Raw genomic sequence first — 24,426 nt, forward strand, 5'->3', positions numbered from 1 at the left:
ATATCAATAATGGGTAAACAGAGCAAATTTATTAAGTGTTCCGTCGAGGTGCTGTCACAAATATTCATCGTTCCGTTTAGTTGATGGTGTCAATAAAGAACAAAACAAAAAAACAACGAATCACCAATTCTCTGAAACTGGCGCAAATCGAGGCCTAAGTTCTGAATGCTAGTTAGTCCGTAGCTTTTTGTGGCAAGGACTCTAAAGTTATCTGATATTTCTCCCCTTTTTTTAGCTAAGTAATTCAAAAACTAATCCATGTTCACCTGTCTAACTACCTAACAAAATTGAACCTACCTCATCCGAACCAATATGTATTTAGACAAGGATATTCGGCAAACCTAGCCCTCATTTACTTTATGGAAAAAATGTAAACTAGAAATTGACAAGGGTAACTTCGTTGGTTCGGTTTTCGATCAACAGTTACGCACAGCATCGTATTTTGCTTAAAGTCGGGTTGGTCAGATGAACTTACTGGTTGGGAATGCCATAGTTTTCTTTTTACGAGTAAGATGCACTTTTTCAATGAATAAAAATATTTGTTCAAGTCGGCAAGATCCCATGCCGTCAAACAATTTTCAAGTTTTCTGGGTTTTTTTCCTTACGCTCTTTAATTGTGCATTCTACGAGAGCTCTAGATTCAGTACCGCTATATTGAGTGAAGGGACTTTTCTAAAATTATGAAAGTGTTGAAGGCAGGATTGCCAGGCAGTGATTCCTAGTTTTCTCCGTGTGTCCTCCTTTGAGCACTGCTATAAAACACAATTTCCGTTGTCTTGCGAACGTACGAGTGACTGATCTGTTAATGATACGTGATAAGGAGCCGCGTGTGCACACTGAGCTATCTTTCATTAATGGAGTGGAGGCATGGTAAATGTGTGTCGTAGTCTTTTGTGGCTGAGGCGGCTGCAAAACTTGCCGATTGCGGCTACTCATTCCTAATGTGAGGAAATATTATAATTCAACGATGCAGAGCAATAAGGCTAAAGTAGTGATTTAGCCCACGTGGGTAAAAATATACTAAAGCATGAAAAAGCTCACTTGCGGGCACCCTTCAGTGATCCTATGCTCGAGTAGCGCTGAGCCTGCGTCTGATTGGCGCAGTACATGCCCATCCAGGTGATGGTCCAGCCAAAGACCATGGTCCACACCGTGTAGGTCTCGTATGGGCTTACGCTGAAGCTGTGAAAGAGGAGTCATGATGTATAGTAGAAATCATCCAGGCTCAGACACCACGCCTCGTTTTTTTTTCTTCCCCAGCAACAACCAATAAATCGGTAACTGCTGTTTTCGCAGCATGATCTACAACGGATGTTGTTGGTTTTTTAGATGGTAGACAGCAGTTACCGCTAAGAGAGCCTTTTTTGGCAATAGAGGACAATGTTAAAAACTTCGCACCAAATATAACACGTGATGACTCAGTCCGGAAGCAAAGACACGAGTGTTCGCATAAAAGAACTTTAGGGTGCCGAGTGCTAGCTCCAGAATTTCGCTGTAGTAAAATTTGTTTATTAATCGAAATTTTATCGTTATCTCGGTATGTATGGCTTTAAAGTTCTCGAATATTTTGTGGATGTGCTCTCTGGAGACCTAGCAGGTATATTTATTCGGCTATACATCATTAACTGCCAACAAAGGACGTACAGGTGAAATCTAAGCCTTCATGTAAGGGCCATCGTATGGCAAGGATTTTCGCCGACAGGCACATAGGTTGCTTTAACATATATTACGGCGAGTATGTATACATATTGCTGCTTCACAGTTGTGCGTGACATGTGACCTGCAATATACTACTCATCACCTGGGACACGGCAAGCAAGGAACCGCCACTTGCGCAGGGTCTGCTGGAGGCTTGCCGACTTCACATATGATACAGAGGTTCAGTTTTTCGCCTTTAGTGCATGACAGACAGCCTCGATCGCATTATCCGCATAGAATATATCTAAGAGCATCAAAAGGAGGCTTTACTTGGAGCGCCGTGAGAATAGCACAGAGAAATCAAAGGTCGGGCAGATTGCGAAGTAGCAACATTTGATTAGTGATTTTGAGGAGTAGCTGATAGTTAAATATTGTTTTTCACATGTTCGTAAGGTGTCTCTGAGAAATTCTTTGAAGCAAAGTTATTCCACTACGGTACAATAGCCGAGCCAGTTCTCTATCAGCGCATCTAGTGCTGCGACATTCATAGATCATCTATGGTCAAAATATCTGTGAGCATCATATCAATAATTCAAGCCCCGTAATTCAATCATCACAGCCACATTTACTTACTTATTGAATATTAGGCGGCCTCCATCGCTTGCGATCTGCCACATAGCGCCGAAGCCTCCTAAGTGGTGCAGACCCTGAAACAAAAATGGAGGGACGTTTAGAATAAGTTTTGATAAAGGAGACTTGTAAATAGCATAAGCTACGCAGTACTGATGCGCATTCTTGCACTGCTTTGCCCTAATAACAGTAGAGTTCAGAACTAAAATACAAAGTTAGGCCCCACCGTCGTCTCCTTCCTGAGCATACCGTACCAGCAGTATTACAACGAACCCACGTTGTAACACCCGCTAATAAATTTCCTATACCTAAAAGTTTCACAACCTTGCTTCGATCACCACGTTCTGCTCACAGCTGCTGATTCAGACTGTGCCTTCATATGCAGTTTACCAAAGACCGGCAACGGTCCCAGGAAAAACGAAAAGACCCGCCGTGGTTGCTCCGTGGCTATGGTGTTGGGCTGCTGAGCACGAGGTCGCGGGATCGAGTCCCGGCCACGGCGGCCGCATTTCGATGGGGGCGAAATGCGAAAACACCCGTGTGCTTAGATTTAGGTGCACGTTAAAGAACCCCAGGTGGTCAAAATTTCCGGAGTCCTCCACTACGGCGTGCCTCATAATCAGAAAGCGGTTTTGGCACGTAAAACTCCAAATATTATTATTAAAAACGAAAAGCGCAGTGAGGTTTTTTGTGCAGCCAGCCACCACCTGCGGTCCTTCTCATACAGAGCCTTGGAGATTCCGTTTACCCGTGACTCCGTATCGACAATCGTTCGCAGCCTACGGCACTCCTACGGTAAGACGTGCTCATTTGGCTGCAACATGTTCTTTTTGGGTGAACTGTGCGCGACGAGAGCGTGCAACGCCTCTTCGCTTTCGCATTCCGTTCCTTCGACAGCGAACGTTCCTGGTGTGTGGACGTGAGCTCCTTTGCAAGCCCTTGATGCTTTTTTTCGCCACATTGATCGGCAGATTGCAGTTCCGTCATAGCAGACGGAACTGCAATGTTGGCACGATGCCACTCCATGCTCCTCTTTGCATCTGTTGCACAAAAAGACTATGATTTGTAATTATTCCTCCAGTGTCTTCGTTGGAGCTATTGGTGTACCCTGTTGACGACGACGCCCTCAGTCCGCGCGTAAGAATCCCGCATGCCACGAGCGTCTTGATTCGCTTTCTCAGAAACTAAGACGAATTCTTCGGCTTCCTCACGGGTAAATTTCTTACGGGCGAGTAAGCACCGTGCCTTTCTTTGTCCCGGATCGCGCAAACAATGTGGTCCAGCAGCATACAGTCCAGAGTACTCCCGAAGTTAGAGGTCACGGTCAGTCTGCGTAGTTACGCAGCGTAGTTCCAGACGCTTTCCAGCTCTTCCTGTCTTCGCATAAGAAAACAATAACTTGCTGCTGTTTCGTTTTTCTTAGAGTTTAAATGCTCCTCCAGGCATTTCACAACGTCGTCATACGCCACGGAGTTGGTGGAGCCTGCTCACTGGAGCCCTTGCAAGACCCGGACGACAGCCCGGTCGCTCAGCGAGGAAACCAGCAGCGCATGACGTTTTCCAGCGTCTGTCATCCCGCTACCTTCAAAGCAGGCTTCTCGCGTGACACCATAAGTGGTCCAGGTGCTCGTAGTGCCGTCGAAAGCAGGAGGTCGATGCGCCATTCCTACGGTCTCAGTGACGAGGTGCGCCCAACCATAATCCCATCCTCGTCGCCACTGTTTGTATCTTTAGGAAGCGCGGAAAGCATGACACTTGATAGTGCGAATAGAAATAAATGTTTATTTAAAAGGCTTCACTAGTGATTTTATAACCTGTGTAGGAGTTGAGGAGGACTTCGGGATGAAAACTTGGGAGGTTTGTTTACATTATTTACAGTGAGCGTATATTAACAGTCTTAAAAGTCATTACGGGCCGGCAGCAACTCGGACGCCGCGGCCCGTGGCAAGAAGCTCGAAAGAGACCAACGAAGGAATGCTCTAGGAATGCTCTCGGAATGCTTCTTTTAAGCCCTTCGGTGTCTCGAAGACATGTCACGTTCGGCCAATGGGAGAGCCCGCTCGGGTGACGCCATTTTCGGCCAATCGGCGAGCCCGCTCGGGTGTCGTCACTTTCGGCCAATGGTAGGCGCCCGTGCGATGGTGTCACACCCGGCGGAGAGGGTCGCTGTTTTGGTCCTCAATTGTCCGAGGGCTTATTTCTCCCTGCGGGCTTGCCTTGCTGACTTGCAATGCGCCGTCGCAATAGGCGGATGGGGGGCGACGCTGCCATGTTTTCACGGCGCATTACAGCCGTCTTGCTTCGGGATCCACTTTACCCGCAACAGTGCCAGGCTCTCGCTTCACTTTCGGGAAGAGTCAAGCAGTGAATAGCTCCATTTGCGGCATACGAAGTGGAGGCCGCCAACTTGTTTGCACGTGCCACGTCTCAGGAATGTGGTGTACGTGCTTCTGCGCTCCTTAATTAGCTGTGGTGTGATGTGGTCTGGTGAACTCGAAGTAGGCTCAGGATACGGTCCCGTATCTAACACCTGGCATGCGGCCGGAGCATGCGCGATTATAAAGCGTGCAGGTACGCACTATTATCGGGGTGTGTATCTGCTGATCTCTGATACATTGTTGCTTAACCCAAGTCGCAGCAGGAACTGCCTGTACGCGGGGTCAGGTAGCCCCAGCGCGGCCTTTTGTGCACTGCAGAAGAGGGTGCTCTTCTGATTCCTCTCGATTTCACTAAGTTCATGGTAGGGGAGATGGTACGTTAATCTGCTGATTATGACGGCTTGTACGATTTGGAATGCATGTTTTTCTTGGAGTCCTTGAGACCGGTTTGTAATGCCTTTTTTGTATATGTTATTTGTGTAAATTGTTGGCGCAGCGGGTGTAGGATACGTGCGGCCTTGTAATTGTATTGCATGTGAAGGCCTATCGCGCGGAGTCTGCCCTTCGATTGAGGTTTCGATTAAAGTACACTTTGACATCTGGTGATACATCGGCCTTATTGCGCTTTTTGGAACTCTGTAAGTCGTGGAGAGCCTTGTCTTAAGGATGGCAGAGGCTGCGGCACAACCGCCGGCTTAAACAATGAATCACATGGATCACACTAAAGGCGGAAGAATACGCCTCATACTCTCTGAGAGTATGGTGGCCAATTGTTCTCATAGATTTGTATTCCTCCTATATGAATACAACTCTCTGAGAACAATTGGCACATCTTTTGTCACCGTCTTAACAGCACGTACACTGAGCACAAGTGAAACTGGTCCCTCTTCCGAGCACAACTCAATCCAAGGCACACCAAAATATCCGCTAGAAATATCATATTACTGCGGACGAAGAAGCAAAGCCAACATTTGGCATGAAGCACTTCAAGTATTGCCAATTAACCGAATGAGAAAGCCAGGGAAATTTCATGGCACACACAAAACGTTTTGTTGTATATCAAAGCGTGTGCAGGCGGGCTATTCAGGGCTTTCACTTCCTTCTGAAGTGCAGCGTGCTACTCACAGTTGCAATGACCATGATGTAGGCGACATATATGAGGACCACTTGGACGACGTCAGTCCACACGACAGCTTTAATACCGCCCTGCAAGTAATCGTGAGTATGAAAATAAGATAAACAAATTTACTATGGGATAAAGTAGACAGCGTTGACTGAATAAAACACATCAAATACCGCTGGCAAAAAAATAGGCGCAGTTTCACCCGAAATGCGAAGTTTTGATTGCGATAGCAAATTAGCGGACGGCTATACGGAGTAATAATAACTTTAGCAGGATGCGTTGTTGGGCAAGTTGGTTCGTTGTAATAGGAAACATTGGTTGCGCTTTCTTGACAATCACATGTAAGAAGACAGGACAGGCGCAAACCGCTGATACTTGGCATTTTGAAGGGAGAACACAAAAGGAAGAGCCCGATGTAGAAGAAATGAAGTTTAGCAGGATGCGTTGTTGGGCAAGTTGGTTCATTGTAATAGGAAACATTGGTTGCGCTTTCTAGACAATCACATGTAAGAAGACAGGACAGGCGCAAACCGCTGATACTTGGCATTTTGAAGGGAGAACACAAAAGGAAGAGCCCGATGTAGAAGAAATGAAGTTTAGCAGGATGCGTTGTTGGGCAAGTTGGTTCATTGTAATAGGAAACATTGGTAGTTTTATCGGCCGTATATACCTGCAAACATAGGCACACTAACTAAATTAACAAGCATAATGTGACGCGCGCACGAGGAAACAGACCACATCTGACTCTATGACCGCAGAAACTCGCTGTCACAACGCTGGCGTGAGGAAACGCGGCAGCAGCAGCGAGCGAAGTGACATTCGTGCTGTCTATCGCTTCAACGAAAAGTGAGCGCCGACAACACGCAGCACGAAGAAAACTACGAGCCGCCAATGCACCTAGACTTTGCCCCAACCCAGATCACTCTCAAGAAACGGCCGGGCGACGCGCGCAGCCGCCACATATGCAGTCGCAACGGAAATAGAACGACCCCTCCCTCTATCCTCTCCCTCTGGTACCTCGCAACGTTGGGTGCCTCGTGCACGACGGCAGATGGTCCACTTCCTGCCCGCTGTCCTCTCTTTAGCGCGGGCGATATTCAGCGGTGATCTCGGCTCCCGTCGCACGACATCACTCGCACATACAGCATACGGCGCGCAGCGATGGCGTTATCGTCCTTGAACTATATAAGGAACCTCACGGCGACGGCAACGGCGACGGCGTAAATGCGCTTGGAGTGTCCATGTCAATAAAATAGTAATATTGAGTATGTTTTCTTTCATGCAGCATAGAGCAAACACTATAGGCGGCCAACCAAAATGCCGCATCACATTCTGTGCAAACAGGCACTCCGCAGCTCAATGTTGCACTTATGCAAGGGCTGGCCGATTTACGTTAAGCGATGTGAATAAATGTATCTATCTTCCATGTGTTACCATGCGGTCTTTTTTAACGTGCTAATTATCCCGCTTATAGAAAAATGATGAGAAGAACGGTTGCGATTGTGCTTTTTTCCAACGGCCTACTCCAGAGTCACCTTTAATCAGTAGCGGCAAGAATATTGAAGCATAATAATCCTATTCGATGATATCCAGCGATATGCCAGAACTAAACAGAAAAAGGGGGTGGCGGTGGGTGTGTAGCAACAGGAAGACTTAGCTTGGTGACTAAGGCAGGCTATTGTTCCGCCAGAGCATCTCTCATAACATCACTATCGTGTTTCACCACACGTCCATCAGACCATCCTTTCTTAAGAATCCGATAAGGAAAGGTCAAGTTTCTTTGCGGTCGATAAATGGTTCTTCCAGGAACCCAAGGTGTTGCAGACACGTATGTGGAAGGACATTTTGTTGGAGATTTTTTCAGGAGAGCAGTCCTCTCGTCTCGAAATTTTGGGAACGGCCACAGAAAGCGTTCAATGTCACCTGTCTCGTCGCATATGGTACAGTTCGGAGAATTGATGCGCCTCGTCTTTAATAACAATGCTGGTGTACTAACCGGTCCTGTACTTATTAGATGTAGAAGTGAGGCTTGCCCTCTACGAAATCTCTTGGTTACGCATGACATATGTGGTGGAAACCAAAGTGACCCCAAGTGATTTCGAATGTCATATTTCTTAACTTTATTGCTCTTTGGACCCTTGACTTAGGGAGGATGATGGAGCGCTGCGCATGCCAGAGCATAAGTTTTTTCGTGGCCAGAAATGCCAATGTGGGAGGTAATCTATTAAAACTTCCCCATGAAGCCGTTGTTGCCGTGTTCTTTCTCGAGAGCTAGTGATTTACGTGGGAACTTGATGGACGGTAGGCCACGGTGGAGTTTTTGCAACGCGGCCTTTGACTCCGCAAGGAGGACCACATTTTGTGGAGGCAATGTCTTTAGTTTGCGCAGAGCAGCTGTTATTGCCACGCCTTTAACGACTGTCGACAAAGCTATACAGTCCAGACGGCCAAACCACGCATATCCCAATGAGGAAATGTAGAATACAGCTGCGCAGCGATCTTCGTCTATTTTTACAGAGCCATCCTTGTATATTTGGAGGTTATTCGAGTAACTCATGTTCATGTGTTCCAGAATTAGTGACTTCACTTCTGAAGTTGGAATGAAGCTATTTGACTGCAGTCGTGTTACATTTAAGTTGCATGTTATAGCCTCGAATGTTCAGGGTGGGTATACCTTTTCCTTCTCTCTCTAGCAGCTTAATCCCAAGACTCGAAGCGTGTTCAGGTCTGCATAAAAATCTGAGCGTGGCCTGTTACCTACACGTTTGAAGAGGGCTCTGCCGCGCGAAGACTCAATCAGACGTAGTAGTTGGTCCATGAGAGTCTGGGAAGCCTGAAGTCGCAGAGGTCATGACTCAGCTGTGTAGAGAACATTTTTGTTAGATGCTGGCAGAGGGACTCCCAAGAACAGCCGAAGACCTTTTCTTTGTAATGTTTCTAAGCGGTCGTATTGGCTACCTGAGGGTGAGTGACATCAGAGGTATCTGGCATAGGATCCGACTTGCAACCAATGCTGTATGTAGCCGTAGCATCGTCATTGAGTGGTCGCCCCAGCGTATGCCAGCAACTCGCATGAGCACATGAAGCCTCTATGACGATGATGCCACAACGTGGTCAACAGCCCGGCGCAAGTGTAGCTTGTGGTCCAAGTTAATGCAATGAAATCAAACGTTGGGGACTTGTCGAATCTGGTACCCGTTAAAATTCAGCTTTTTCAAGTGTGTATATTTGTTTTTAATTCCAGGAAATAGCATGAATAATGATTTCCCCCTGATAGTGATAATCCAACCGTTGCCAAATGGCTTTGAATGGCCATGAGCTATTTGTGCAAGATGACGATGCTGGTAGCCGGAGATCCATATGCAGATATCATAGGCATATATAGACATCTTCACGGATGTTCGACGGTTTAGTGCTCTCTAGAGATTCGTCATGGTGATACGCCATGAAATATACCAATTTCATCGCTCCAAATGTCGCCAAGACGAACTCTGATCCGACTAAAAAAAGCCACAAAAGATATTCAAGAAAATAAGGAAGCATGTCCATATTAGTACATTCACCTTGCTCTGGATTAATTCCTCACTCAATCGCGGGGTGTGGACAAATGTCCCTTTTACGGTTTGGCCAGTGAAAGTTCGTTCTAAATCTACGCGAAGTGTCTGGGCATGGATGTCCTACATCAGCATGTCATTGATTTCAGTGATGTTGACTACGCGGATAACATCTAGGCAAGTGCCTCGTCTGTAGTTTTAGCGTACAGTCACCGGGATGGAGTTCCCGCTGTCATTGCTGAGTTGTTTCATGTGTACTAGTTGCTCGGCGCGCCCTGCCTCGTAAGTGATCAGCAGTACAGTGTTAGTGTCCTTCAGAACGCGGGGATGCGTTTTCGGCTTGTTTCGATACGACTGCACAAGTCAACGCAAAGTCCGCTAAAGTGTTCCCGAAGCGATAAAGTCAACAGGAAAACTCATTGCCCTTCCACTCTGTGAAGAAGGATGACCAGCGAAGCTGTATACGTGAGCCCCTTAATGGCGAACAGCATCTCCGCCGCAAGTCGGCCAAACATTGCGCTATCTTCAGGATCGGGCGATGTATGGGGAATTTTGTGTCTACACACGGACACGATCCTGGGGCAACTAGCCCTTAACAGCTTCATTGTAAAATTTGTTACGCCTTTGTGTGTTCCTATTGAATAAATAATTATTGACAATGACGAACGCGGAAGCAGCGTCACGAGGACGTTCGCGTGGTAGCGCTGAGGGGCGTGAACGAGCCAGCTGTGGAAGAAGACGACGATGATGTAGCCAATCCTGATTATGATAGTTTTGTGTCGGCACATGGACACGACCCTGGGGGAACTAGCCTTTAACAGCTTCGCTGTAAAAGACAAAGTTCCACCTAAAGATAAATTTTTCTTTTTTTCTTTTTTTTTCTGCGAATACAGCTTCCCATATGGTAATGTACTATTGGGAAACAAGTATGCTTTTTAAACGAACTAGGAGACCAGAGAGCAAACGTCATGACACGAGATACGACATTAAAATCATCAAGCAAATCAACATCCATAGGGCAGGGCATAACGTTCAATTGACCTTATTTATACGCGGTAAATTGGTTGATGAAAAAAAAAAGCACGCAGCATTCGGTGATGTTAGTGCCACGCAGCCCTCAAAAGCTCTTTTGACCCCTGCGGTCGTTTCGCTGGCGCTGCAATTATCTCCCTGCAAGCAGCCAAATGTCATGCTCAACATTAGGGATCTAAACGTACTAACAAGCAATTAGGTCCGCATTATGAATGCCTGCACCGTATCTTTTTGTGTGTGTGTGCATAAAATGTCAACTAGAACACCCATGTAGTTAGTCTCATATATAAGCTGTTCCAGCAGGAATTAGCCAAGTTTTTACAAAAACAAAGGATTGGAAAAAAAAACGGCGCAAGGTACGCTAATAAGAGCCACAATTTTCGGTCGTCAGAAGTCTGGTGGCCTATTGCCATAGGTCTGATTATCCTACCTTGCACTGAGACATTTTTTTTTTGCTTTGAACAGTTTGGCTAAATGTTAGTTGCGACACACGGTATATCAGTTTTTACTTAATTGGCATTCCTTTTCAGTGAATTATGACTGCTGAGTACAATGATCTAATGCAACAGTATATGTCCTTAACGAATGATATGCTGAGACAAAACAAGATAAATTACAAAAAGATCGAAAGAGACGCAAGGGCATCAAATAAATGTTACTAGAGTATCAGCTTGACGGGATTCTTGCCACAGTTCTCCTGGCGCAGTTTCAGTAAACAGTGAGGTAGCATACACATACACATAATTTCAAATAAAGAGAGACAGAGATTAAAAATCACTTGTATAAACGAACAAGATATGCTCAAATATAGTAGCTTGTACTAACCAAAATTCTCGAAAAAAATATACGAATTTGACACAATATATCACTCGGTTACACCGTTCATTAGAATGGTGCTGGTCACAACATTTCTATTAAAAAATTGAGTGCATTATCGGTACTGGTTTGTCGGAATTACCTATTTACAGTGTTGCTTATGGTTTGCGATTTCACAATCGCTCAATGAGTACAAATAATTCACGCGCTCTGCGTTTAAAACACAGAGGCTGATTACCGCCAACAAGAATAGGTTCTAAAAATATTATCATGACAAAACATTATCAAGACTTCCATGGCATTGGGATTAAACATCCCTATAGCACTTGACACTCCGCTTATCGACATTGACACAAAATATGCAAGCGTTAAAAGACATGTAAAAGTAATCCGTAATCTGGTTGCCGCAATCGTTATAAGGCTGAGAATATTGCACTTACTATTGACGTATAGAATGTGCAGACGGCGCCATTCAAGAGTATGGAAGACCACACCGGGAAACCGGTCACTGCAGGATAAGTATTCAAGAAAATAAAAAGCAGCTCCATTTAGAACTACGCACTATCCATGCCATGAAGGCACCGTTGATAGGATGACAATTCTGTTTGTCCTGATCACTAGGTGAATTAAGCCGATGCTAAACTATTTTCTGCTCTTTGGCACTTAACGTTGCAACTTCCTTAAGCCTACAGGTACAGCAAAGTGAACTATTACATCAGCTTAGCCTATTTCAATATTTTGACAAGGTCCACCACCACACTGAATTTTATTGTGAAACGTTTTTCATCACTTGCCGAGATGCCATTTTGAACTGCCTGACATAAATCATGAAGACAATGACATAAGCAACATGTCAGAAGTATTCATACAATATTCATGTCTACAGTAGACTCCAATGAGATAGACCAAACAGGTGAGAATTCATACATAATAACGACCACAATAAAGTGCATGTTATACTAGTGACAATTGAAATCACACATATCAAAAGTGTATATCAGCTGATGCAATATGCATTGTAAAGATATCGCGACGAAACGGTGAAATAGTACAAGTATTTCCCAACAAGTATATAAGTGGACAAAGCTTTCCGTTGTTACATTTAAACACAATATGAGGGACTAAAGACACAATGAAAATATAAAGAGCAATACACAATAACACGCGTGCACGTACAACATTGAACTACGTACAATAGCAGCAACACAAGAAAATTTTGGAGTTTGCTCTGAAGAAAAAGCACTGATAGCGATAGCAAAATATTACACAACTCCACGAAGTAAGGTTCGTAGTATGATCAGCCAGTACACATTGAGTTGCTAATAAAATTAGCATACATGTTATCACGCGCGCACAGAAAAACATGCATGGAACCCCCTCGATGACCCCGACCACTCGCTCTCACAACGCTAGCGCGATGAAGAGCGCCAACAGAGGAGAGTGAACGGTACTGCTGCCTCTCCTTTTTAAGTGTCTCTGAAACTTCGCATTACGCGACCTGCAACTCTAGACGCGCCCGCAAACAATGCGCTTCCAGCCACAAGCGATCTCGGCTCGTCAAACTGTTGCACTCGCTGGATAATAGAGAGCTTTAGCGTTTCCGAAATTTCGCACAATGTTGGCGTACATTTTCAACGCAAATGTTAGGCATACAGTTACCCCACTGCAGAAAATTTACATCAGCAGTGAATTAGAATGCACATGGTAACTGCAATATTAGCTTTGTGTTTGTCTGGTTGATCTCTGCTTCAACAGGTGGTTCCACCGCTCCGGCTGCTTGCGTTGACGGCGCCGCTCACCTTCTGTTCCGCCCGTTTACCGGAATACGGGACACGCTGAAACTCTCCAATACCTCCAAGATAGGGCACGGGCTGCGCACGACCGGGCTAGAGGCGCAGACTCGTGCTCAGATCCTCCTGGTGCTTGCCTCCATCATTGGTCGTGATTCAAACCAGAATGCTTCCTCCTCACCCTCGCAAGCTTCCCTTCACACCTACAACATATCGAGTAAGGGCGCGAGAGGAGCTTATCGCGCTTGACTTTATAAGGAAACTCACGGCGATGGCGACGGCGTAATTTCGCCTTGAGTGTCCACATAATTTCTGTTCGGCAGTAATAAATGCAGCAGAATGAGCAATTCAGCATCTACCAACAGCTACAAATGAAAGGCTCAAACATTTTAGCACAGATGTTGTCCTGAAATCAAAGTGATGGTAATGTTGTGCTACGTATGCGCTATTTCTTAGGACGGCAGCGCCCACACGCAGTGAGGAAAATCTAAGGAAGCTACGTTTAAAGAACAACTTGTCAAATATGTTGTGAATGAATGAATGAATGAATGAATGAATGAATGAATGAATGAATGAATGAATGAATGAATGAATGAATGAATGAATGAACGTGGAGCCAAACTTCCACTGCACTTCGTGCCGGAGCTTGTTTATTCTTTTCTCTGGTCGATCTGGATAGCGTCGCCCTGTACCGGGTTTTGTTGCTCTCTCGTCGATTGGGCTTGCCGCTCTAGATCGACCAGTCGAATTAACGATAAGCACGCCAGAATTTTTGGTATTAAGCGCCCATCGTAATGCGGCTCACCACGACCGAGATCGAACGCGCCGCCACGAGCCAAGCAGCGCAACGCCAGAGCCACTGAACTACTGCACGCGGCGAGTGTGCAGAAACATGATTCGCTGCTCTGCTAGAAAAGAGTTTGCCCATCGCAAAATCCCTGCGCGTTTATTTCCTGCAAACACCCACGCATGAAAGAGGCAGGTGTACACTTAACTCCTTGAGTCTCACATGCCAGCAATTCCATATTATGCAGAAAGCGTACACTTTTGAATTACAGAAAATACATCTACTTATTTCGATAAACAGGAATCTGTAAGTAGCTTACCAGACCCGAGGGCGAGTGATGGACCGTATAACGCAACACCCAGGTAGAGCAGCTGCAACATATAGAGACAATGCTGATTTTTCATTGAGTGCCTCATACGAAAATGATATGCACGCAGGTTTCTATATGCAAAAATTTTTAGTTCTCCTCTTTAATCTTTTTTTATTTTATACGTTGTGCAGGTCGAGCGATCCAGCATATAAAATAAATTGTATTATCACTGCACATTGCAAGGCGAACCGCGATACAAAACTCTAACGGATGCAATAAGAAATAACAGAAGCCGAGAAGCTGGTAGCTTACAGAATAATTACACCAAGAAAGCTCTAGGAGGTATACCCTGGTGAGTATCGAGAACGCGGAAAGTCTGCGAACACTTGACTTTTGTTGCCATTAACGAACAATGGTAGAATATCTAGATCACACAACTCCACAGCTAAGGTCATTCGTAGTCAGCTTTCAATACAGTGAACGTACCATTAAGTGCATTGCTGCTGTAAATATCAAAAATAGAAGAACAATAATGGAGATAGCTTCGTGAAATAGCGAGGCATTAGCTGCATCCCCTCCGCTTGAGAACTACATGCCAAATACATATAGCACAAATTTTCTGTTTATATATGGGCATCTCCGTGTTGTCACACGGCAATGTCCATATGTAAACAGCGTATCTGTAAACAGGGCGCTAGTTCTACAAGCGGACGCTTTTCGTGTCCCACTTTCTCGTAGGCCATGTTTGAATGTTCATCTAACCGCACGAACCACTTTGCTTTAAAACGAAACAAAGTAACAACACGCGTGCAAAATGACATGAAAAGACATAATTTCTGGCTCCATCTCAAAAGCAAATTCTTCTCACCGTGTGCACGATGAAAAGTATGGACCCTATCTTCCTGATGACCCGTGAAGTGAACCTCTTCTCGAGATACTGCAAGAAACACGAATTAATTGTAGAGTCAAATTTGAAGTGCTTTGCCAATTTTTCCCTAGACAGACTAGTTTCATATACAGCATTCCGCGGTAAACTTCATTCTACACCACGTATCGAAGCGTCAACGTAATATCAATGCGATAGTCATACCTTTAAGACTATATTATTATTGATAACCGTTCAGAAAACTGCAAGCTTTATTGAAACATTCCTATCGTCTGGATTGTAGATTTTAGCGCAGATTACCACATTGCTCAGGAAAGCTAAAAATAAAACTCAAATCATTTTAAACAGACTGATGGGCTAGTTGGTACTGCATAACTTCAGGCAAAGCGAAAAAAGCACGTAGAACAACAGAAGGGAAAGAAGAGACAGCGCTGCTAACAAAGGAATTTATATTGCACATGATTACCCCGTATATGTCATAGTACAACAGGAAGAAAAAAAAAGGCCACCTTCCAACATAGATTTCGGCAATATCATCCACCAGAGGCCGCTACCGCAATAGAACATGATTTCTTCTTTTTTTTATTTTTTTTTTGAGAACGACGCAGATGGGCAACTTAGAGTTATCGTCTCTAATCATTTCGAATGCCTCGATGATCTCCCTAGTCACTTGATCTGGGCTTGTAGGTGTCACTTGTGGTTTGTCGAACAAGGGTTTGCAGCCACAATGTAAGCAGTGTGCGCCTAGATTACCAGTTTTTAGCAGAGTATTAACATTGTTCTAATGTTCCCGTATGCGATCATTGAGATCTGTGCCTTTCATGCTCATTAACGATCATTGACGCTGTGTCCTCGTTCCCTTCTGTTGTCCTACGCGCTATTTTGCACTTTGCCTCAAGTCAAATTTTCTATAACCGCATAACAGGCATCATAGCTCGTGTAAAACTCCTCTGGCTATGTGATATGATTGATTTTACTTAGTCCACGCCGTATATAATAGCACATTTTACCAAACATGACGTTGGTATTCTAGCCAACAAGTCAGATTAAATAAGTCCAGTTCCTTAAGACGTCCTCAACATAAATAACGGTGCTCCTTCGTGGAATTGGCAATGTACATGCATTTACACTTTCAAATAAAAGCAGCACTGCATCAAGAAGCGTTAACAAGTAGCCCGAAATCGCCAGATTGCATTTACTTATTTCTCGTGCATCGACCAAAACACCCGGGCATCTGCGATACCTCAGATACCTATATAACTACTTGCTGCCAGCATCATCACAAAAACAGTGCAATTACACCATAACATACCAATTGTAGGAGACCTAAATGTGTGTCTGTACCTCGTTGATGCTAGTGATGTCCATCTTGTAGTATATCGGCATGAAGATAAACGCAGCCATGAGGATCGCTAGAGTGGTAGATGTGACACCAAGCCCGAAAGTTGAACCACGCACGAACACCTCTGAAGGCAGACCGAGGACCGAAGCGGCCGACAGGAAACTGGCCATCATTGAGAGGGACACCGGTAGCCAGTTCATCTGCTTGTTGGCTGTCAGGAACCGTCGGTTGGAATTCCCACGGCGGTCGTGCCAGGCGAAGAACACGCCGATTCCCACCGACAGCAGGAGAGAGGAAACGAGCACCACATAGTCCAATGCCACAAAGGTGTGCGCCACCATCTTGTTTTTCTTCCTCCCTTCCCTTCTGTTCTTTAAGCAGTGCTGCGCTGGTACCCTAGTTGACGTAATCTAGCAGCTATCTCTTTTATTGCGGAAGTTCTGTCACATGTAATTCAGTTATCTTCACATCACTGACCAATGAGGCAGGACATTCACGTCTATATTCTAATGAAATACTCGTGGTTAGGTGCCTTTCTGCTACCTTATTCTCAGTTCCAGGACATGCGACTCGTATTTATACGTGGCTTTTATGTTTCTTGTACTTGCTTACGCAATTTCAAAACACACAGGATCACCAACGACCATTTCCTTGCGCCTATCTTAAAGCTTTGCGCAACATTTTCTGTAAATTGCTTTCACGGCCATTGTTTCCGTGTATTGAAGCGACGATGTTCCTGTTGACAGCTTCAAATACCAGCCTTAGACCAGCGAGTTACTCGGAACTAACAGCGCTTCCCTTACTAATTATATTCCCAAAGGTTGTGTGCTGTCTTCCGTAAAACATTGGCTTCCTTTCACTGTCGTTTTCTTGTATCTTCCTTCTTTCCTTTTCGTCGTATGTTTGAGTCGTCGTAAGGATCTTGTTGGGGTATGAGCAGCATTTATTCACATTTACTTCATTGTATTCCGAGTCGTTCTTCCCTTTAGAAGTTGTGCCTTTGGCTTTTCTGCAAACATGTTGGACTTTGTATTAGGTCTGAAAAAATTGTGCTAAATAATGTTCTCAAGCTTGGAAGCTTCGACAAGTATCAAAAGTCCCATCCGCCTATTGACAACCTTAGCAAAAAGTTTATGACTTATTCTTGCTTGCAAAGCATTCTTCAAAAACCCAGCCTAATTGTAGTCAGCACAGAATCTTCCCTTCCATTCAATTCTTCCGCTGAACAGCTACGCCGTCCGAGAAATACTTAACCTTATTCTCGACTTTGTGGAACTTGAAATTTAACTGTATTCTTGAACTTGTCAGTACACTGGAAAGAAACAAGCCAAAGTAAATTACAAAATAACATGTCAGTTACAAAATAACATGTCGCATTTCACGTGAACGCGGCGTGGCTAAAACGATGTTTCAGATTTATGGGCTGATGTTTGCAAAGAAAATGCGTATAACGAACCACCCAAAGCTCTGACGTCATGGTTCACACTGCCTTCAGACCAAAGTGCCAGTTTCTTGTTTTTTTAGACCTAACATTACTCTCGTTAGACCACATAATTTTCCTGGCTACATTTCTATGTCACCCGCTCTTCCACAGTCACCTCTCTTTAGAAGGACAAACTATCGCACGGCGCATCAAGTCTTATTTTTCTCCAGAGGATCAATGTAGCGACCTTTGGTGTCTCAGGTCCCCTATAGAAGACAATTCGCTAGTTGCGCGCTACTGCGAACTAATTTGACCTCTATTTCATTGGAACTTTGCGAGTACTGCAGACCAATCTGGCCCAAGCAGGACGAGCAATACAATTTACACAATATCTCTATCACACAAAAAAACAATAGGAAAAGAAAAATGATAGTACCAGAGGAAAGAATACAAAAAGACATAATAATCTAGTCATATAGTGCGTCATAAGGTTCTGTTAGGCTATTCCAGTTGGACACAGGACGCGGAAAAAAGGAAAACCTATAAATGTCTGTTCTTGCAAAGTAAGGCGTTAGAAAGTGTGTTTGGTAATGTCGCGTAGTCTTGTGGCCAAAGGGGAGAGAAACTGTCTGATCAACAGCCATTTTACCGTTAACATGTAAGTTTTAAAAATTCAAACGAGATTTCTTTCTTCTCGATTCAAGTAGTTCAGTGTTGTTAGCTTTCATGAGCTCAGAAGAAGAATCAGTATACTTAAATTTAGAATAGATAATCCTGACAGCTTTTCACTGAATCCTTTCCCACTTTTTAATGTTAAGCTTAGTATAAGGATACCAAACAATAAATCAATATTCAAGCTTAGGTCATATGAATGTGAAATAGCTAAGAAGTTTGACCGTAGGAGGAGAATTACGAAGTTTATGTCTTAAGTAACAAAGTTTGCAGAAAGCTGAAGAGCAAATGTTATCAGTGGGCAGATTCCAAGAGAGGTTATTAGTGATTGTCACTTCTAGGTACTTGTAACTGATAACCTGTTTCAAAAGAAGAGAGGTCAGGTTATAAGTATATTTGAGAGGAGTTTTCTTAAGCGTTACTCAAAGATAATCAGTTTTATCGCATTGACAGTCATACCAAAATCTGTGCACCACTTAGATACATTAATGAGATTAGAATTCAACTCAACTTGATCTTGTACACCTCTGATTTCATGAAATAAAACATCATCTGCAAATAACCTAAATTGAGCTCCAGGAGTAATTACGGAGACAATGTCATTTATATATAAAAGAAACAGCGAGGTTCCCAGAATACTTCCTTGAGGCAGACCTGACGTTACAGGAAGACTGCAGGAATCAAAACCATCAACTGAAATAAACTGCGTTCGCTCATGTAAGTAATCGGAAACCCAAGAGACCAAACTGTCGGGAAGGTTATTATTATTTATGAGTTTATCGAGCAGTTTATCATGACTAACTCTGTCAAACGCTTTACTAAAATGACCATGACCAATTGTGTCGCAGTAGAGAAATTTTTTCTAAACACGTGTTTTCCTCAAATTTAATGATGCGTTTTGCTACAACGTGTTCCAATAATTTACAACAAGAAGACGTTAAGGATATTGGGCGATAATTTTCTAATAACAACCGGTCACCTTTTTTATAGATGGGCATAACTTGAGCTGCCTACCATTCATCAGGTGACCTCGCACTTAATAGGGAACATCGAGACAAAATCACAAGACATTTAGCAATAGTTTCGGCATAACGACGAAGAAAAATATTCGGGAAACCATCAGGATCGCAAGTCGATTTTGTTTTCAGATTTAACAGCATTGGGACTACACCGTGATATGAAATAAAATCAACCTGGGATGCTAAAAATGCCCCGTGACGCAGATTCACGGGTGTACTTGCTTTCGAAAACACTCCAGTAAAATAAGCATTAAAATACTACGCGATAACTTCTGGGTCTGTAACAGAGATACCATCGACCGAAACCTGCGTCACGTGCCTGTCAGCATCGCTCAAGTAATCGCAAAGTTTTCTTGGTTCATTATTCATAAAGATGGGCAAAGTTGTTGTGAAAAAGAAGTCCTTAGACTCGTTCATTGCCCGTGTGAGATCGTTTTTGATACATTTAATGATAATAGGATTGGGAGTAGACCTTTTAGCCCGTTTTAGTTTCCGTTTCAAATGAATAATATTTCGATGTTACCGAGGGTCTACGTTTGTGCACTTTCTTTCGTTTGTTTGGTACGAACGTATTCAAACAATAATTGCACGTATCAGCAAATTCTTTCCATAGCAAAGGTACATTATTGTGCTCTTCAACAATATCACTCAGGCAATTTTCCATAGGCGCAATCACAGAATCATCATCAGCTCGTTCGTAATCTCTAAAATAGCGTATGCTCCTAGCTTTATGAGAAACAAATTTCACTAGGCGAGTTGACATATATACAAGACAGTGTAGGAGTTGCAAATGTTGATTTATGACATCAGACTAGAGTGCGCGCCGACACAGCAAGATAGGAAAGGGGTTGTCTGGCAATTGAAACTTTGTTGGAGATGAAAAGTGCCCTATATAATGTGACAAACAACAAACACTAAAAAAAACCACAGGGACACATCAGTTCCGAACAGGTGTAGAGGACATTACAAAGAAAATTTAGGAAGAGTCAAGGACTTCTATATCTATCTTTTCCAAGGTGATAGAACGCGGGATAACCCATAAGTTGTGCTGTTGAAAAATTCAGATCTCTTGTGTAATTTCGCGCGTGCTGTATTTTCAAGCAGCAAGACAAATCTGGCGACAGCGCTTTAGTGAGCATTCTGAGTAAAAAAAATGACATGGGAGGGCTTCACTAACTGTACTTCGGCAGCGGAAAATTGAAGAAACCGCTCGGGGTGATCAACTCATAAATGGTGCTCAATCAGCCTCCTGAGCATCGGTACGAATCGATGTAATCATTATCCTATAAAACATAGCTGGCATCCTAAAAGGATAGTAGCCAGAAACGTTGCCCTTATGATAATGCTCTGTTTTTGTAGCAACCTGTCATTTCTGAAGCTATTATTTTAAGGTAGCACCCAATTTATGATGCCAGCTCTCAATGTAGAAAATCGCGGAGACCGAACATCATGGCTAAGTGTAGCAGCAACTGCTCTTATCTGATGGCAGAGGCACATTTCAAACAGAACTCTACACAGTGAGGACAAGCGCAATTCAAACAGAGACCAGGGTGATTGTGAAGCGTAAGGTCGTGCTTGCTCAGTGCATTAGGAATGGCAAAACACTGTTATCTGAGGCCTGAGAAGATACCTGAAGAGAAAAGCTTGCAACATTCCACATCAAGGGCACCTATGCTAGAAGTGGGCCTCCACACAGCCACAGCACCCCTGAATCAAGTACCTAAACCTCAACGGTTGTCTCCCTTAGCTACAAGCCCACTTCAGCACATAGAGAATCGCTTGGTCTTGCCAAGGAGCTCGCACAAGAGCCCTTGCAAGGACGTATTTGAAGCATAAGTTAACCAGCATAAGGCACGTTAGGTAAGATATATGTCGCGTAGGGTCTAAGCTCGGAATATGCGTTAGAAAAGGAAATGCATGCACTGTATAATTAATCCGAGTAAATTTCACTTCTAAACAAAGAACATCTCAACTTAACCGCAGCACGCACTACTTTTCTATTAATTTAGGAGAACGATTAAATTGACCGTGAGAAATCAGGGCAAGTTCTTGTAATCATCACGCCAAGAAATGTCTAGACCTTTGATGCCATTGCATTTTTGCCAAAACTACCAGGTACTGGAACACGTTGCAAGAAGAGGCTTCAGTTTTGAGTCATAAAAAGGAATAATTACCGATGATAGTTAAATTGTTGGGTAAATGGCAAGCTTTAAAATGCATGGGCAATGCATGCTTTAAATGCATTGTACCTACAGTTCAGAAAATTCAGTGCACCTGCAATATTTGTCCAATAAAACATACGCTTGGGAGTATTTACGATTAAACTTAAACGAAAAGTTTATATGGGATGCAACAGTGTTATTCTGCTTCTTCTTACTTCCTTTATGTATAAAGAATCGTTAGCGAGTGTGATTAGCATCATGGGTTTATTACTCATTGAACCGACAATAACTAAGATCCAGAAAAACCCCAAGCAGTGGTTAGAATGCTGTAGAGGGGGTGCTATAAGGGAGAGAGTAATGTATCTGCGCAGTGAGACAAGCGACAAAATTCAGTAAAAACCTTACAATGCGCTACTGCGTGGATACCATCACATGATTGTGACATGAACACGACTGTCATCTTTTGTGCAATGCAGTATACATGTACTGCGTGCTGGCTTTGTAGCCGCGTTAGCATTTTAATCTGCAACCGATTCTATGTGCCAACGTGTTGCAGCTATCTTGAAATATTAACCGTATACATCCGCAGTCGGCCAACTCTGTAGGACAACTGTAGCGACTATAAACTATGTTGTATTTGGACAAAATATGTCGTCCTGTTGTACGTGCGACCACTAAGAGAACGCGTGTAGAGAATCATATTTCCCAAATCAATTATTACTTTCGTAGCGGATGTCCTCGGCTAACCCTGGCTCTGGCCTAGATTTTTAACAGCCGATTATATTGAAAATGGCATTGTCATTGGCTCGTCCCCCTTAAGCCAGTGGTGGCGCCTTTCGCTTTGTCAAAATCAGAGCAACGCAAGATAGCATGGACATTGCGTCAGAGCTGGATTCACTGGTACTTTCATAAGACAACATAAACCGCCTTTTCTGTCCTTTGTTCTAATAACCAACGAAGGCAGGAATGCGAAACCAACCCACGGGTATCAAATGAACAGATAATCTTTAGACGATTCAAGTAATATGAAGACTTCCTAATGAAATCGCTTGCCAGTATCATAGCGCACTACTTCGTCGGCTTACCTGCAACTCGCTCAACTCCCGATACCGGCGTTGTAGAATGCTGCGCGACGAAGGACGTCTCTGGAACCGTCGCTGCTGCCCGCCCGTCTTGCAAATACAGCTATCTGCGCAAACATGCCGGAGTGCCTGTATCTTAAACCGAAAAGCTGTATCTATATCAAATGGCCCCGAAGAGAAGAGGTCGATTTATCTATCGGTGTCTACGATTCTTGGTTCTTCTTTGCTGAAGCAAATAGACACTAAGCGCATTGGAAATCAGACAGAGCGTTTCCCTGGCAATCAAGTCATCGCCCTGGAGAAAGCACCTTCACAGAACCTCCATGAAACGAAGGAGGAGGGCGCTCTAAAACGTCGAAGTTTAGCGCAAGTAATAGCGAAACAGCATGTTAACACAAAAGAAGCGTTCTAGTTCCATTGTTTTCAGTTTGCAAATACCTACTCATTCTAAAGAATAATGCCATGGACTTACATACGTAATCACTACCTACCTCCAGTGACCCATTAGAGGTAAATATTGACACCGCAGCATTGCATTAGCTAATCTACCACGAGACCTACTCTATGCTTACTGCTTATGACCAAAAAATATATTCTCAATGCTAAGTTCTGCTCCATAAATATACCATGGAGAAATCGACACATCGCAGTACTCTTCGACTACCGCAAGCGTACAGGCCAATGTAGCTTTGTTTACTAAACAGCCTGAAATAGTATGCATAAAACACTAGGTATAAATACTTTTTTAAGACTTTTGATAACGAATATTCGCTTTCAGCCTTGACATTGGGAACTTTGTCATATATTCAGTTTACATAAAGATTGCCGTTATCTGTGGTATTCTTTTTTTCTCCGCTGAAGTGTTGCGACAATAATTCTTATTTTATCTTACAGTTAGTTTTTGTTTCCTTCTGATTTTTTGGGTGTATGTTCATGGGCATTCTCGAGTGAATAAGCGCTGATTCTATTTACCTATTACTTAGTACTATTACTCCGCTTTCCTAAGCCTTTGGTGGTGCGTCATGTATTTCGCAATTGACAATTCGCATGTGCATGCAAGAACTTCGAAATTACGTCCTTGTTGAAACCTTAGGAATAACACAAAGACACCATGCAAAGCGATAACCGGTATTTTATTTTTCATATTACTCTAACCTTAAATACGAGGAAAATTTATTCTGTTATATGCACTAAATTTGAAACTCACAATATATCGAATGCCTCGAGAGTTCTACCATTCCATCAATATTTATTTAAGGATGTGTAACGATAAAATATAAGAAGAAAAAATTTTTGAAACTTCATATAGCTTTACTTCCTTGCCTTGCAGGCTAACCTTCGTAATTTAATAAATAAAACGTACTGACTAATAATGCACCGTCATATACTTCTAAACCTTAGCCGAGTTCAGCTTATCTCTTTTGAATATAGGCACTGTTTTTAAACAAAATAGCAGCAAACAAATGAGCAAAAATATGAAGGAAGGACCCAAAACACCTGACATTTACTAAGTGCTTGGTCACTAAGTGCGTTAACTGCATCTGCACCACAATCACACCGATGGCGGATAATTTTTCTCCTTTGTGTATTCATCTCTCCTAATCGGTGACTTAAATACCTGTTTCTATGCGCAGAAAAAAATCTATTGGGCTACGATTCGCTTGTGTTCCTGCAAAGGCCTCAAAATCCGCTTTTCAGGCTCGTGTGATGAAGTCATCTTGCAGCGAACATGTAGCCTTCGTGCCTCAAACTTGATTATTTTACCTCTAGACATGTTTCTTG

The 24,426-nt window shown here is 43.4% G+C and overlaps 1 protein-coding gene across 1 annotated transcript in view; it reads right to left on the reverse strand.

The window, feature by feature from the left end:
• The window catches only part of LOC142585068 (sodium-coupled monocarboxylate transporter 1-like), a 49,290-nt gene extending 26,556 nt beyond the window's left edge, over positions 1-22,734 (reverse strand). The window contains exons 1-8 of the mRNA XM_075695548.1: positions 22,648-22,734; positions 16,289-17,598; positions 14,927-14,995; positions 14,068-14,119; positions 11,612-11,679; positions 5,772-5,852; positions 2,272-2,345; positions 1,042-1,182 (exon numbers count right to left, since the gene is read on the reverse strand). Of these exons, the coding sequence (XP_075551663.1) occupies positions 1,042-1,182; positions 2,272-2,345; positions 5,772-5,852; positions 11,612-11,679; positions 14,068-14,119; positions 14,927-14,995; positions 16,289-16,627 (824 nt within the window). The 5' untranslated portion in view covers positions 16,628-17,598; positions 22,648-22,734. The remainder of the gene's footprint in view (positions 1-1,041; positions 1,183-2,271; positions 2,346-5,771; positions 5,853-11,611; positions 11,680-14,067; positions 14,120-14,926; positions 14,996-16,288; positions 17,599-22,647) is intronic.
• Positions 22,735-24,426: the final 1,692 nt, after the last annotated feature.

Source organism: Dermacentor variabilis, chromosome 6, assembly GCF_050947875.1.
Source record: "Dermacentor variabilis isolate Ectoservices chromosome 6, ASM5094787v1, whole genome shotgun sequence".
In the NCBI taxonomy this organism is placed as follows: domain Eukaryota; kingdom Metazoa; phylum Arthropoda; class Arachnida; order Ixodida; family Ixodidae; genus Dermacentor; species Dermacentor variabilis.